The sequence below is a fragment of the Aulonocara stuartgranti genome (assembly GCF_965226115.1).
Source record: "Aulonocara stuartgranti genome assembly, chromosome: 11".
Classification (NCBI taxonomy): domain Eukaryota; kingdom Metazoa; phylum Chordata; class Actinopteri; order Cichliformes; family Cichlidae; genus Aulonocara; species Aulonocara stuartgranti.
The window spans coordinates 37,381,365-37,394,818 of NC_138947.1; the positions used below are offsets into that span (position 1 = coordinate 37,381,365).

A 13,454-nucleotide genomic window follows, 5' to 3' on the forward strand; every position below is an offset into this window, starting at 1 on the left:
ATGATCTCGTTCTTTTGGTCATTACTTACAGCCCGTGACCATAGGTGAGGGCAGGGATGTAGCTCGACCGATATATTGATACGATCTGGTGCAGAGTCCACATCGCTGCACCAATCCATTTGTTGATCTCCCGCTCCCCTCTCCCATCGCTCGTGAACACACCATGATATACAAATAAACAGGAACTCGTCCCTGACCTGGAGTGGGCACTCCACCCTTTTCCAGTTGCAGACCATGGCCTCAGATTCGGAGGTGCCGATTCTCATTCCCAGCACTTTGCACTCGGTTGCACTCCAGTGTGAGCTGGAGGCCGTCACCTGATGAAGCCAATAGAACCACAACATCTGTGAAAAGCTGAGATGAAATTCTGAGACCACCCAAGTGGAAGCTTTCCTGGCCGAGAGTGTTCTGGTGCCACGTGCACTTACGGACGCCCTTATGTTACAACATAGTGTTTGCACAGAAGTCCAGTAACAGGACACCGCTCGGGTTCAGATCTGGGAGGCTGTTCCTCTCAATCACGCCCCTCCAGTCTCACTCTTGTTTCCCACATGAGCACTGAAGTCTCTAAGTACGACGGAGTCCTCAAGTGGAGCACCCTCAAGAACTCCATCCAGGGGTTCCAAGAAAGCCAGGTACTCTGGCACAAACGACAGTCACAACCTGCTTCCCAAGACGCAGGAAACAGACCCACTCCAAACCCCAAGCCGAGGAGATACTCAGATAAACAGCCCAGCCCACCGCCGATCATTATTGCAACAAGATCATGATGGTGTAGGCATTTGATTTCTAAAGGGAGGTGTTGAAAGAAGAAGAATTTATTCAAAAAGTAAGTTCAGGGCTCAAAACACAAGTTTACTTTTTTTTCTTAGTCCGGCTGTGAAAATATATCGTTGAGACATCAGGTCTTATACCAACTCCAAATTCTTTCCTTTTGTTACTATATTTTACCTTTTGAACTGTGTAAAGTATAAAACAACGTTTTTAATTAAGTTGTGACCATGTGCATCTTGTTTCTCTACCTGATTAGTTCTTTTATAATGTGAGAAAAACAAAATGCAGCACACAGGCAACAGATTTATTCAGTAAAACAGACGAAACATGATCCAGCACTAAATGCAATCAAATGCAATATGTAAACTGCTTTTTCCAAAAACATCTTCTTCAGTTGCATGCTGTGTGAAAAGCTCTGCTGGTGTTAAATGTGAATACTGGACAGAGAGCGAGGTGGTGTTTATGGTGTCCAAGATAACAGGACCTATAGCTTCTCGTGCCAGTGAAGGGTGCTCAGTCTGATCGATTCAGGTGAACCTTGGAAATGACCAGAAATCTTCATTATTCTGATCTTTTGTGTCAGCAGACCTGAGTCAAAGTGGTTCAGGATTCATCTCCCAAATGGACTCTCTAGTCAGAGTTTGCAGAACGGCTCTGTCTCTACACATCCAGCTGAGCGCCTGCTGTGTATGTCTCATTTTAAGATTTACTTTTTTAACAGTCAGATTACTTTCATAAATGCTTTGTATGTCAGAAAGAAAAAATGGATTTTAATGAAGCTTAAAAGAAGAGATAAAAGTGAAATGTCTGCAAATCTGCATATTTACTGTGAACCCACTGTTTGTAAATTTTATCTTGTGTTTTTGTGTTATTGTTCTTCATTTTGTCATTTTTTCATTACGTGTTTTATCCTATTGTAAAGTGTCCTTGGGTGTCTTGAAAGGCGCTTTATAAATAGAAATTATTATTATTATTATTATTATGTGAGGGTCTTTCTATCCTTGTCGTGTCAGCATCTGAACAGACTATAACCAGTCGAGGGCTGACTCACAAAACTGCTGTTCTTACGTTTTCTCTAAAGCCCTGTTAAAAAGGTGTAACGCTCCATACTTACTCACATTATGTAAGGGCAGTTGAAAAAAGTATTCTGCAGAGGGATACATGGGAACCTTCCCAGGAAGCAGACCTGACCGGCCTCTGTCGGGCTTCCTGTTTGGTGATTTTACGACACTCGCTTTCACTGAAGGCATGGCTGCTATAACGAAACGAGCGGATGCAGTGCTGGAAAACAAAAACAGCCTTCACTGCCAGCATTGTTCTCTGCAACAGAAAAGCAAAGCAGGAAACTCAGAGCCCATTCCCTTTCAAGGCACCTTTGGACTTCATGTTTCATAATTTTCTTCAACACATTTGATTTCCAGAAATCTAGCTGGGACAATGTTTTTTCATTTTATTCTTCTGGTTTCCTCCTCACTTACGTTTCTGTGCACCCACCAAGTGTCCAGCTCTGGTAAGTGAAATGTTTTCCAGCTATAAAACACTTCTTTTGTTATTTTCATATCATACAGCTGCTAAATGTTAGCCTGATGAACTCAGAGGCATTTTTACAAGTAATTTAATGCAGAAGGATTGCATATTTATTTGAAGGCAACATGAGAAACTGGATCTGTTGTGGAGGGCAGCACCAATAATCTGAATTCAGTCATGCTCAGGATTAATTTACTCTATGTATAAAGTGCTGCTGGTAAGAGCAGATGTTACAGTTAGAAAAATCGAAAGGTGAAATAGATAGTATTAGTAGCAGTAATAATAATAGTAATCATCCATCCATCCATTTTCTTCCACTTATCCGGGGCCGGGTCGCGGGGGCAGCAGCAAAGAGGCCCAGACCTCCCTCTCCCCAGCCACCTCCTCCAGCTTATCCGGGGGAACACCAAGGCGTTCCCAGGCCAGCCGAGAGATATAATCTCTCCAGCGTGTCCTGGGTCTGCCCCGGGGCCTCCTCCCGGTGGGACATGCCTGGAACACCTCACCCAGGAGGCGCCCAGGGGGCATCCTTTTCAGATGCCCGAACCATCTCAGCTGGCTCCTTTTATGCGCAGGAGCAGCGGCTCTACTCTGAGCCCCTCTCGGATGGCTGAACTTCTCACCCTATCTCTAAGGGAGAGAAAAAAATCAGAAAGGGTTTTATTGGCAAATGTTGAGCAGGTTTACAACATTAGGAAATTGCTGCAGTACTTAGTGCAAACATACCGTCAGATAACGCTTAAATAAACATAAAAATAAGAATTAAAAGTGCTAAGTAGATAGATATATACATGATATATACATGAGTGCAGATGGTGATCAGTGCCAAACATAGAATGATGCAGTGACACAGCGTAGGGTCATGTGTTAGTGGTGGGGACAGTCATACGGTTATTGTTCATGTGTCCAACAGCAGAGGGGAAGAAACTGTTCTTATGGCGAGAGGTTCTGGTGCGAATGGACCGGAGCCTCCTGCCTGAGGGGAGCAGGTCAAACAGACTGTGTCCAGGGTGAGAAGGGTCAGCTGAGATCCGAGCTGCACGCCGCAGAGTCCTGGAGGTGTACAGGTCCTGCAGAGATGGGAGTCTGCAGCCAATCACCTTCTCAGCAGAGCGCACAACACGCTGCAGTCTCTGTTTGTCCCTGATAGTGGCTCCAGCGTACCACACGGTGATGGAGGAGGTGAGGATGGACTCGATGATTGCAGTGTAGAATTGCATCATCGTCCGTATTGGCAGGTTGAATTTCTTCAGCTGCCTCAGGAAGTACATCCTCTGCTGGGCTTTCTTGATGACGGAGGTGATGGTGGGCTCCCACTTCAGGTCCTGGGTGATGGTGGTACCCAGGAAGCGGAATGAGTCCACAGAGGTGATGGGGGTGTCAGTCAGGATGATGGGGGGGAGTGGGGCTGTGTGCTTCCTGAAGTCCACAATAATCTCCACTGTCTTCTGGGCATTCAGCACCAGGTTGTTGTGGCTGCACCAGGACACCAGACGTTCAACCTCCCTCCTGTAGGCAGACTCGTCCCCGTCAGAGATGAGTCCAATAACAGTGGTGTCATCTGCAAACTTGATTAGCTTGACAGACTGGTGGGTGGAGGTGCAGCAGTTGGTGTACAGGGAGAAGAGCAGAGGAGAAAGAACACAGCCCTGAGGGGAGCCGGTGCTGATGGTCCGGGAGTCCGAGACATTCTTTCCCAGCCTCACGTGCTGCTTCCTGTCCGTCAGGAAGTCAGTGATCCACCGGCAGATGGGATCAGGCACATTCATCTGGGAAAGCTTGCCTCGGAGATGGTCTGGAAGGATGGTGTTGAAGGCAGAGCTGAAGTCCACAAACAGGATCCTGGCGTAGGTTCCTGGGGAGTCCAGATGCTGCAGGATGAAGTGTAGGGCCATGTTGATGGCGTCGTCTACAGACCTGTTGGCTCTATATGCAAACTGCAGGGGGTCCAGGAGGGGGGCCGTGAGGGTCTTGAGATGGGAGAGAACTAGGCACTCAAATGACTTCATGACCACAGATGTCAGAGCCACGGGTCTGTAGTCATTTAGTCCAGTGATCCTAGGTTTCTTGGGGACAGGGATTATGGTGGAGGACTTGAAGCAGGCAGGCACATGACATGCCTGCAGTGAGGAGTTGAAAATGCCAGAAAACACTGGGGCCAGCTCGTTTGCACAGTGTCTGAGGGTGGCAGGAGACACACCGTCTGGGCCGGGAGCTTTCCGAGCATTCAGACTCTTAAACTGCTTCCTCACATCTACAAAGCAGACTTTGAAAGAGTGATTTTAAAATTAAATGAACCAATTTAGTACTTATTTAAAAAAGTCATTTGGCAAATCATATAAAATGTTGTTAGAAATTGCATTTTACAGAAGCACTGCAATGAATTCACACTGTTGTAATGCACAATCCTACAAAGTTTTTTCTTTCTTTTTTTACTCATGCACAAAGGGGTGATCCAAGGTTTTCATCTGAACAGCCCAGTAAGGGCCCCTTTCTTCAGGGCACTCTATCTTCTCAGGTATTTTGTGTATTTTTTGGTCCAGGTGGAAGTTCTTATGGCTGGGGAAAGGCTTTATGTGGACTTGTGCTATGTTACAAGCTCAAAAGATCCAAACCCCATGCCTAGAGTGGACATTAGAGACTACGGGTGGGTGTGTTGCTTGCAGGAACTGTCATACACATTTCTTACTGTAGTTGGTTCTCCACATCGACAGCAGAACAGAAGGCAGACGCTCCCAGTTCCTGTCAGGTGGGCACAGTGTGCTCAGGTTCTCTGTGGATGCCTTTCTCTTCAAAGAAGTTTCACAAATAAGATGAAAACCTGTGTGTGTGTGTGTGTGTGTGTGTGTGTGTGTGTGTGTGTGTCCAAGAAGGACCCCTGAGGATTAATTTGACCCTGTCTGTGTACAGGTGCTGTACCTCTGCTGTTGAGTGTCCGTTAGTTTCACTGCAAAGTCCTGAAACTACAAGGAGGCTGCTGGCAGGTTAGCAAATATGACCTAAATGTAAAGTGCAAAATTGTGTCATTTGAACAAAATGTACTGCTGTGTTTCCCCTTTCATTTATTTCTCTGAAGATAACCTGTAACTGGAGTACATTAACCAGTACAAGACTAGTGTTGTTCACAGGCGGTGTCCTCAGAAATCTCTAGGTGACGAATACACCCATCCATCCATCATATTACGGTTATCCGGGGCCGGGTTGCAGGGGCAGCAGCCTAAGCAGAGAAGCCCAGACCTCCCTCTCCTCAGCCACCTCCTCCAGCTTATCCGGGGGAACACCAAGGCGTTCCCAGGCCAGCCGAGAGATATAATCTCTCCAGAGTGTCCTGGGTCTGCCCCGGGGTCTCCTGTGACTGCTAGTCTTGGTAGCTGGGGATCAGTCCCCCATGACCTCTGCTCCTGGCCGCCACCAGGCACACATTGCACCCGACCCCTACGGCGCCTCCTGCGGGTGGTGGGCCTGCAGGAGGATGGGCCAATGTCCCTTTTTTGGACTGTGCCCAGTCGGGCCCCATGGACTAAGGCCCAGCCACCAGACGCTCACCCACGCTCTTTAGTATCATACTTAGCTATTATTCTGCAGGCGTCCCTGTGGTTCGAGTTTCCTGATGTACAATAAGAGGTAGTCGCGTTCAAAAACTAAGACCTCTGGATAAGCTCTACTGGAGTCAGAAACTGGGGGGAAAAGCAGCTTGAAAATCAAATCAAAGTTTCCCACGGACTCTCCCAGTAACAAACTGCTTTGACTTAAATCATAACACTGCTTTGGACCTTACTGCCCCTGGGAGAAATTTGATACGTTTGTATTGTTTGTTTGTTTTTTAAATTGAATGTGGCTTAGAGGATTAAATGATCTGGGTTGGCAGGAATGTGGTTTGTTGGATAAACATGTAGAGAATGAGTCCACCAGGACAAGAAATCATGGCTGTTCCTCCATGAAAGACAAAGATTGATCACAGTAAGGAAAAAGATGATGATGCTGAGGAACACTGGCGACTGGATGCAGGTGGTGAACAGGAAACGCAGAAACTGAGCTGACGGAAATGATGGAAATGGCACACGTGCTAATAAAGGAACTGAGAACAGACAGAATGATAAGGGCAGACATGAGCAGACCACATCTGCTCAGGAGACGGTGAAGGCTCCCAACTCTCAATGATGACTTATCTAGCATCAACACTATTACTGCAAGAAGGTCAGGTTTCGGTATTAAATATTTGTGGCGCTGTTCCAATTTGCCCCAATGGTAATAAAGTTAGTTGTAGTGCTGCCAGCATCACAATCCAGCATGAAAGTGATAGTAATGGTGCTTGGTGTGGCAGCATGCATACTGGTAGTTCTTCAGTGCATTCATAAATGGACACGATGTTGAACAGGATGACACAACAAGCAGGAACTTCTGTTAACGGAAAAGGAACATCTGCATATGCAGACAGGTGTCGAGCTAAGCAGGACCTAATCTGCAAAGACGAGTTATCTGCTTTAATTCTGTACTAGCGGAGTTTGAAGCTCTACTGGAGGAGCAATGGCAGCCGAACATGAATTTACTGGTAGCAGACTCCACGGTGCTGCTTCAGGTTCAGGTAGTTCAGGTGAAATGCACTTGGATTACATGACTGTAACATCTGATTCAGGGCTTTTTGGCGGGTTTTTCTTCTTTTTTTTTTGGCAGCGCAAGGTTTCAGTCGAAGGCTCACATGAAGCCCGCGATATTTAAATGTAGAAGCTGAACCAGAGCTAGAGCTGAAGCAGTCATTCCACAATCAGTTCTGGATGTAATGGTAATTGTTGAATTCAACGACTACTTGTTGTGTTTAGCATAACTATGGCTCTAAGTAGTTAAATAATAAGATAAGATAAGATAACCTTTATTAGTCCCACACGTGGGAAATTTGTTTTGTCACAGCAGGAAGTGGACAGTGCAAAAGTTATGAGGCAAAAATTAGAATACAATAAGAATAAATACAGTACACAACTGTACAGAATAGAATAAAATAAAATACTATATACAGTAGAATAAAATAAAATAAATATACAATAAGATAAAAATAGAATACGAATGCTATATACAACTGAGTAAAAATACAACGATGACAGAAAGGATTATTGCACTTAGTATTATTGCACATGTATGGATGTGTGTGTTTGTTCAGTTAAAGTCTTTATTATGGAGTCTGACAGCAGTGGGGAGGAAAGACCTGCGAAATCTCTCCGTCCCACACCGTGGGTGCCGCAGTCTCCCACTGAAGGAGCTGCTCAGTGCTGTCACAGTCTCCTGCATGGGGTGGGAGATGTTGTCCATCAGGGATGACAGCTTAGCCGCCGTTCTCCTGTCACTCACCACCTCCACTGGGTCCAGAGGGCATCCTAGAACAGAGCTGGCCCTTCGGATCACCCTGTTCAGTCTCTTCCTGTCCCCAGCAGAGATGCTGCCGCCCCAGCAGACCACGCCATAAAAGATAGCAGAAGCCACCACAGAGTCATAGAAGGTCTTCAGGAGTGGGCCCTCCACCCCAAACGACCTGAGTCTCCGCAGCAGGTACAGCCTGCTCTGCCCTTTCCTGTAGAGGGCGTCTGAGTTATGAGTCCAGTCCAGTCTGTTGTTCAGATGAACACCAAGGTACCTGTAGCTGTCCACAGCCTCAATGTCCATATAATTCACATATGAAGAAAAAGCTTCACTTCTTCATATTGATAGCTACTCGAGGCAGTCCACACTCCCAGGCAGTAAGGACGGGGCCAACCAGAGGACATGAGGCACTCAGGCCACTCTACGAAGTCTGTTTCTGGTCAGAGAGTCAAAGCTGCTCTAACTGCCTGTTTTCTGGAATCTCCTTCATCCTCTGCAGCCTGTGCTGGAGACACGGCAAACTGTATGGCACGTGTTGATGAGCCATCCTGGAACAGCTACCTGTGCAACCCGTGCTGTGTCCAGGTATCACGTCTTGATATCAGTAGTGAAACTGGCCTGAGCCAAATTCAGAACTAGTTTTAAAAAGATGAGCAGAGAAAAACACGAGTGTCCTCCACCTGTTAAACCGCTGCTGCTTTAGGGTTTGTCTCATTGTTGCACCTGCTGTTAATTTCATTAACAGCACAGCAGCTGAAACTATTTAACACTCACAGATGTTTACCTGATTGATGCTACTCTGATTAAAATGTGCTTTCATTTTTCAACAGTGTAATTGGTCGTCTGCGAGTTTGCACACACACACATGAAGCAGAGTGACTCAAATCAATTTATTATGAAAAATGAGAGACAAGTCCACAGACTCTCTACATACAGCTGCAGTAATACGATCAAATTCTGATCCTAGTGTTTGATCTCAGCCATGACTGAAAACTAATCGAGTTCGGTGATTTCATTCACTAACATATTTCACTGAGATCAACCTTTAAGTGGGGAGATGATTTTTTGAATCCACAGCACAGATTCCACCTCGCTTCAGCAGGTTGGTACTGCTTGTGTACCAGAGGACAGTTTATCTTCTCTGCATCTCTTTCAGTCAGCTGTCGTCCCGTCTCACTGCACACGTCTAAGAATTCTTTTGCAGTACCTTGATGGTCACCTGAAAGCACGAGCAGGCTGTCAACATGTAAGAAATGTCTAATGTACACTGCATCACAGGGTGCATCACATTTATTGTCATTATGTTACTAAAACATTACAAAACTTACTGTGATGCCCTCGCTGATAAAGAAAACAAAAGATCAATAAATACATAAGTAAGATTTTAAAAAAGGGCAAAAAGTGAAAAACACAGGCAGAAGTCTCGAGAGTGCAGCGACTGGATGTGAGTGTGTGTGCAGGGAAGCAGAGGGAAGGGCAGGTGGACAGATGGCTTTCACAGCTCTTGGCAGAAAGCTGTCCCTCAGGTGGGGGTTTCTATGTAACTATGCCGTGACCTCGATGGCAGCGATGAACAGTCCTGGGAGAGTGGGGTCAGCAGCAATACGACTGGCCTTCCTCTGTAAAAAGCTCTGAGCAAACGGGGGGGGAGTCCAGCCCGCTTCAGTTTCCTGAGGAAGAAGAGGCTTTGTGGAGGCTCCTCGGATGAGGAGAGGTGGGTGCTCTGTCCTCCTGGACCTCCTGTAGTCGACTATGACCTCCTTGGTCTTGCTGGTGTTAATCAGCAGGTTGTTCAACAAACAGGGAGAGGTGCCCCTCTCATTGTTTGGTATAAAACCCACCACGTTTGTGTTGTCTGCAAACTTCAGAGTTGTGTTTGAGGAGTGCATCGCTGCACTCAGTGTTTTCAAAAAGTCCCATCCCTACTGTGACCTAATATTATATTTAATATTAAAGGATGACTCTGTTACGTCCTGTTTTTGTACACGGTGCAGTAGGGATGGGTACCGGTGTCCGGTGCCATGATGGCACCGGTTCTGACATAAACGGTAGTAACCAGACCGAAAAGCAGCGCACATTTCGGTGCTTTATTTCGGTGCTTTTTTTTCCTGAGCTGTGATACACTTCTAGCCAATCATTTTACGTTTCCGAGGATAGTAGGCGGGTCCAGGTACGTACGTTCTTTTAGAGCAGAGCTACAGATTAAAAATGCCCAAGGCGAAGCGGTCAAAAGTCTGGCTGTACTTCACAGCAAAATATGCAAACTCAGCAGCAACAAGTGCTTTAAGCTGATACTGTGATACTGTCAAAGGAGGCAACACCAAGAATCCGATGAAACACCTGGCGACGCATAGCGTTTTTTTTAAAAGCCCAGAAATGCGCCGTATTTGATAGCTTGCTGCGAGACCTCACACCGAGCGCATCTACTGCGGGTGTGGTGCCTGTTATGCAACATCCCCCAAGAACCCGAAGAGGAGAGTCCTGGCCCCTAGCCCTGCCAGTGTAGCAGAAATGATGAGGATGATGATGCAGCAGCAGCCGTTCTTCTCTGCGTGAGTAGCTTAATGTTGTTCGAGTGTAATTTACGTTGAGTAGGCTAACCACGTTATTACATTAATGCATGTAAGGTGAACTAGCAAACACCATCATAGCTACATGCAGCTGTCTTCTTGTTTGATGGCAGATACTCCCTTCACCCTGGCCAAAAAGGCTAAAATGACCAAAGAAAAAGTGGAAAACAGTTAAACATGAGAGGTTTTTGGACAAAGTTTGTGTTTTTTCCATTGTTTAAGCACTGCTTCCAGCCAAGAGTGATACCATATATGCCCCATAGCTGCAGAAAAGGCTAACATTGTTATCTTTTTACAAAAAACAGCTGAACATGAGAGGTTTTTGGACCAATTTTGTGTTCTCCATTCTTTAAGCACCGGTTTGAGCACCGTTTGAGCACCGGCACCGTTTCAAAAGTACCGGTTTGGCACCAGTATCGGATAAAACCTAAACGATACCCATCCCTACGGTGCAGAAACATTATTCCCAGGTATCAAATCTTTGACACAAATATTTGTGACTCAGTCTGACTGAACACAATAAAATGATTCTTTATGGGTTTGACAACGATCGATTTTATATGACTTAATCCTTTCTAACATACTGCATAACTAATGCTGATAACTGAGCCTAATTAAACGCTCAGCTGATACTACGACCCTGATTAGAAGACCGAGTTTAAGATATGCAAGCCAAGCCTTTCCTCTCTAACCACAGAAGGCTGAACGATTGATCATTCTCTGATCAAAACTGCGATTTCAGACAGCGCGATCATGTGACGCCCAAAGCTGCGGTTTTTTGCAGCGCTCCTGACTGACCCAGGATCTGTAGCGTTATTTATTAAGCAGAACCAGAGGACAGTTAGGAGGTGCCATAACACACTGTGACATGGTGTCTCACCAAATACGGTTTCTGTTGTATTTTACTTAACTGTAACTTCACATAATAAAGGATTGTTTGCACTTTTTTAAGTTAAGTCAAAAATGGTCCTTTTAGTTCTTCATTTGTAATAACTGGTCAAAAGCTTTAAAGGCTGTACCTGCATGTTCCTTATTAATAAATACATTTGAAACCACGTTAGTTTTCGTCATACATTAGAGTAACAGCATTTATTGTTTTGATGAAATGACGTCATTTTCTGTCATGCTTGTAAATGTTACTGTACGCTGTGAATTTTGTGCTGAAGCTTAATTTGAAGAAAATCACGAGTTGAACTGAAATCAGAATTTCTGCCAGAAAAAGCGTGATTAGATCATTTCCTGACTCACACGCGCTCCCTCCTGCATCAGCCTCTGAGGCATGCAGCCCACTTTGATCTTAAACAGCCAGACATATTTAACTGTTTTTCTACCTAATAAAGAAAAAGCTGCTGTGAAAAAGAAAGAAAGCTGTCAGCTTGACTCTTTGGACTTAAATTGGAAGAAATAAATGTGTAAAATACAAGTTACATATGCTGTAAGACGCATGTGTAGACGTGGTGGTAGCTCATTGTTCACACTGACCATTTTTTGGCTGTTGTAGTTTGTTGTAGTCATAAACATTTCTATATAGTGCAGAGGGTTTATTGGAGACATAATTAAGCGTTTTGCAAGTTGAATTTTTTTGGTACTAAATAGCAAAAATTTGGCTTTTTTGTCATTTTTGGGGGAAAACAGCAGCTGACAGCTCTGTACACAACGATAGACTGGTGCGTAATAAGCAAACAAATAACAGAAAACAGATTTTTGATGGGAGCCTGGTCTCGCAGCACACACAGATAGAGCTGTGCGGTTTTATCGTGGTGGCATCCAAAGCAAGAGGGAATTCAATGTTTTTCAGACGTGTAGTGTGGTCTTCTTTTGCTGCTGGTTCAGGGACGTTTGGTTGGAGGGTGACGATGTGAGATGTCGGCTTCCTGCACCCACCCTTCCTGCACGGGTGGCTGTAGCTCAGGTGGTAGAGCAGGTCATCTACTGATCGGAAGGTTGGTGGTTCGATTCCCGGCTTCCCCCTAGTCTGCATGCCAAATATCCTTGGGCAAGATACTAACCCGAAATTGCTCTCCGATGCATTCATCGGAGTATGAATGTGTGTGAATGTCAGTTGTGCTTGTGCGAATGGGTGTGAAGCGCTTTGAGTGCTCAGAAGAGTGGAAAAGCGCTATATAAGAACTAGTCCATTTACCATTACCCAACGGGATCCATGTTTGCATCTTTTTACACAATCTGTTTACCTGCTCTTTAATCGTTTGCTGTTTGGGCTTTTTGTTGGTCGTTGAAATGGTTTGACGAGCTTTGAGCTGAGATTCTGACGTTTCTGTGGAGACCACACGTCTATATTTAACAGATCCTCCGGGACATCACGATAAACTACATGGACATTTTGATACTGTAGTTATAAATAACATTCCCTCCTATTTATAAACCATATTTACCATAGTATGATGCGACCTACATTCCTACCTCTGGTGGACTTCCACTGATTACACTGCACCTTACAGCAGGTATAACTTGTTTACAACTGTATCTGTGTGTCTTTTATTCCTTTCATCTTATCTTCTGCCTCTCACCCCTGCTCCTGGCTGCACTGAGGTTCAAATAATTGAAATGCATTGTGGGAGATGTAGTTTGCAGTCACTGTGCTTTTGAGCAGTATACAGTAAACTTATTTTAAGACAGTCTTGCACAATCACTCGCAGGTCACATAAAATGATGTGGCGGGCCACGTTCGGCTGGCGGGCCTTGAATTTGGCACATGTGCTCTGAGGCTCAGAATAAAGGAAAAGCTAATGATAACCTCACCTATGATTCCCAGCTTAAAGATATGAGAGCCACCTATTCAAAGCCTGTAAGCACCAAATGGCAGCAGTGATTACCGTTTTAACTTCTGTGTAGTTGTCCAAGCCGTACTGGCCCAGCTCTCTGCCGACACCTGAAGCCTTGTAGCCTCCAAACGGAGCCTGAGCCCCAAACACGTCGTAGCAATTAATCCTGCAAAAGAACACAAACGCTGATGTTAAACATGGCCTGAATGAATACTGAGCTACAGCAACATAGTGTGGACATCCAACCAGCGATGACGCGCTGCTGCGTGATGTCCTCCAGCAGCTGGATTTGTAGGTGTTTGGAAAGTGCAGCTACACAAATAACTGAAAAACCTGGCCTTATTAGAAACGTCAGTATTCCCCCTCATGCTCCAGGACAGAGAGGCTCTCAGTGCACACACTCAAACACACAACTTTTCCCTCCTCTGTGAATGTTTGCACATTAGTG

At 45.3% G+C, this 13,454-nt stretch overlaps 1 protein-coding gene and 1 long non-coding RNA gene across 2 annotated transcripts in view; one reads left to right on the forward strand and one right to left on the reverse strand.

The window, feature by feature from the left end:
- Positions 1–1,894: 1,894 nt before the first annotated feature.
- The window catches only part of LOC309716929, a 26,202-nt gene continuing 14,642 nt past the window's right edge, over positions 1,895–13,454 (forward strand). Inside the window, exons 1-2 of the long non-coding RNA XR_014279574.1 lie at positions 1,895–2,284; positions 5,212–5,285. This is a non-coding gene — a long non-coding RNA (uncharacterized lncRNA). The remainder of the gene's footprint in view (positions 2,285–5,211; positions 5,286–13,454) is intronic.
- Positions 8,530–13,454, reverse strand: part of LOC309716906 (aldehyde dehydrogenase, mitochondrial-like) — a 38,497-nt gene continuing 33,572 nt past the window's right edge. Inside the window, exons 12-13 of the mRNA XM_082551033.1 lie at positions 13,058–13,172; positions 8,530–8,872 (exon numbers count right to left, since the gene is read on the reverse strand). Of these exons, the coding sequence (XP_082407159.1) occupies positions 8,840–8,872; positions 13,058–13,172 (148 nt within the window). The 3' untranslated portion in view covers positions 8,530–8,839. The remainder of the gene's footprint in view (positions 8,873–13,057; positions 13,173–13,454) is intronic.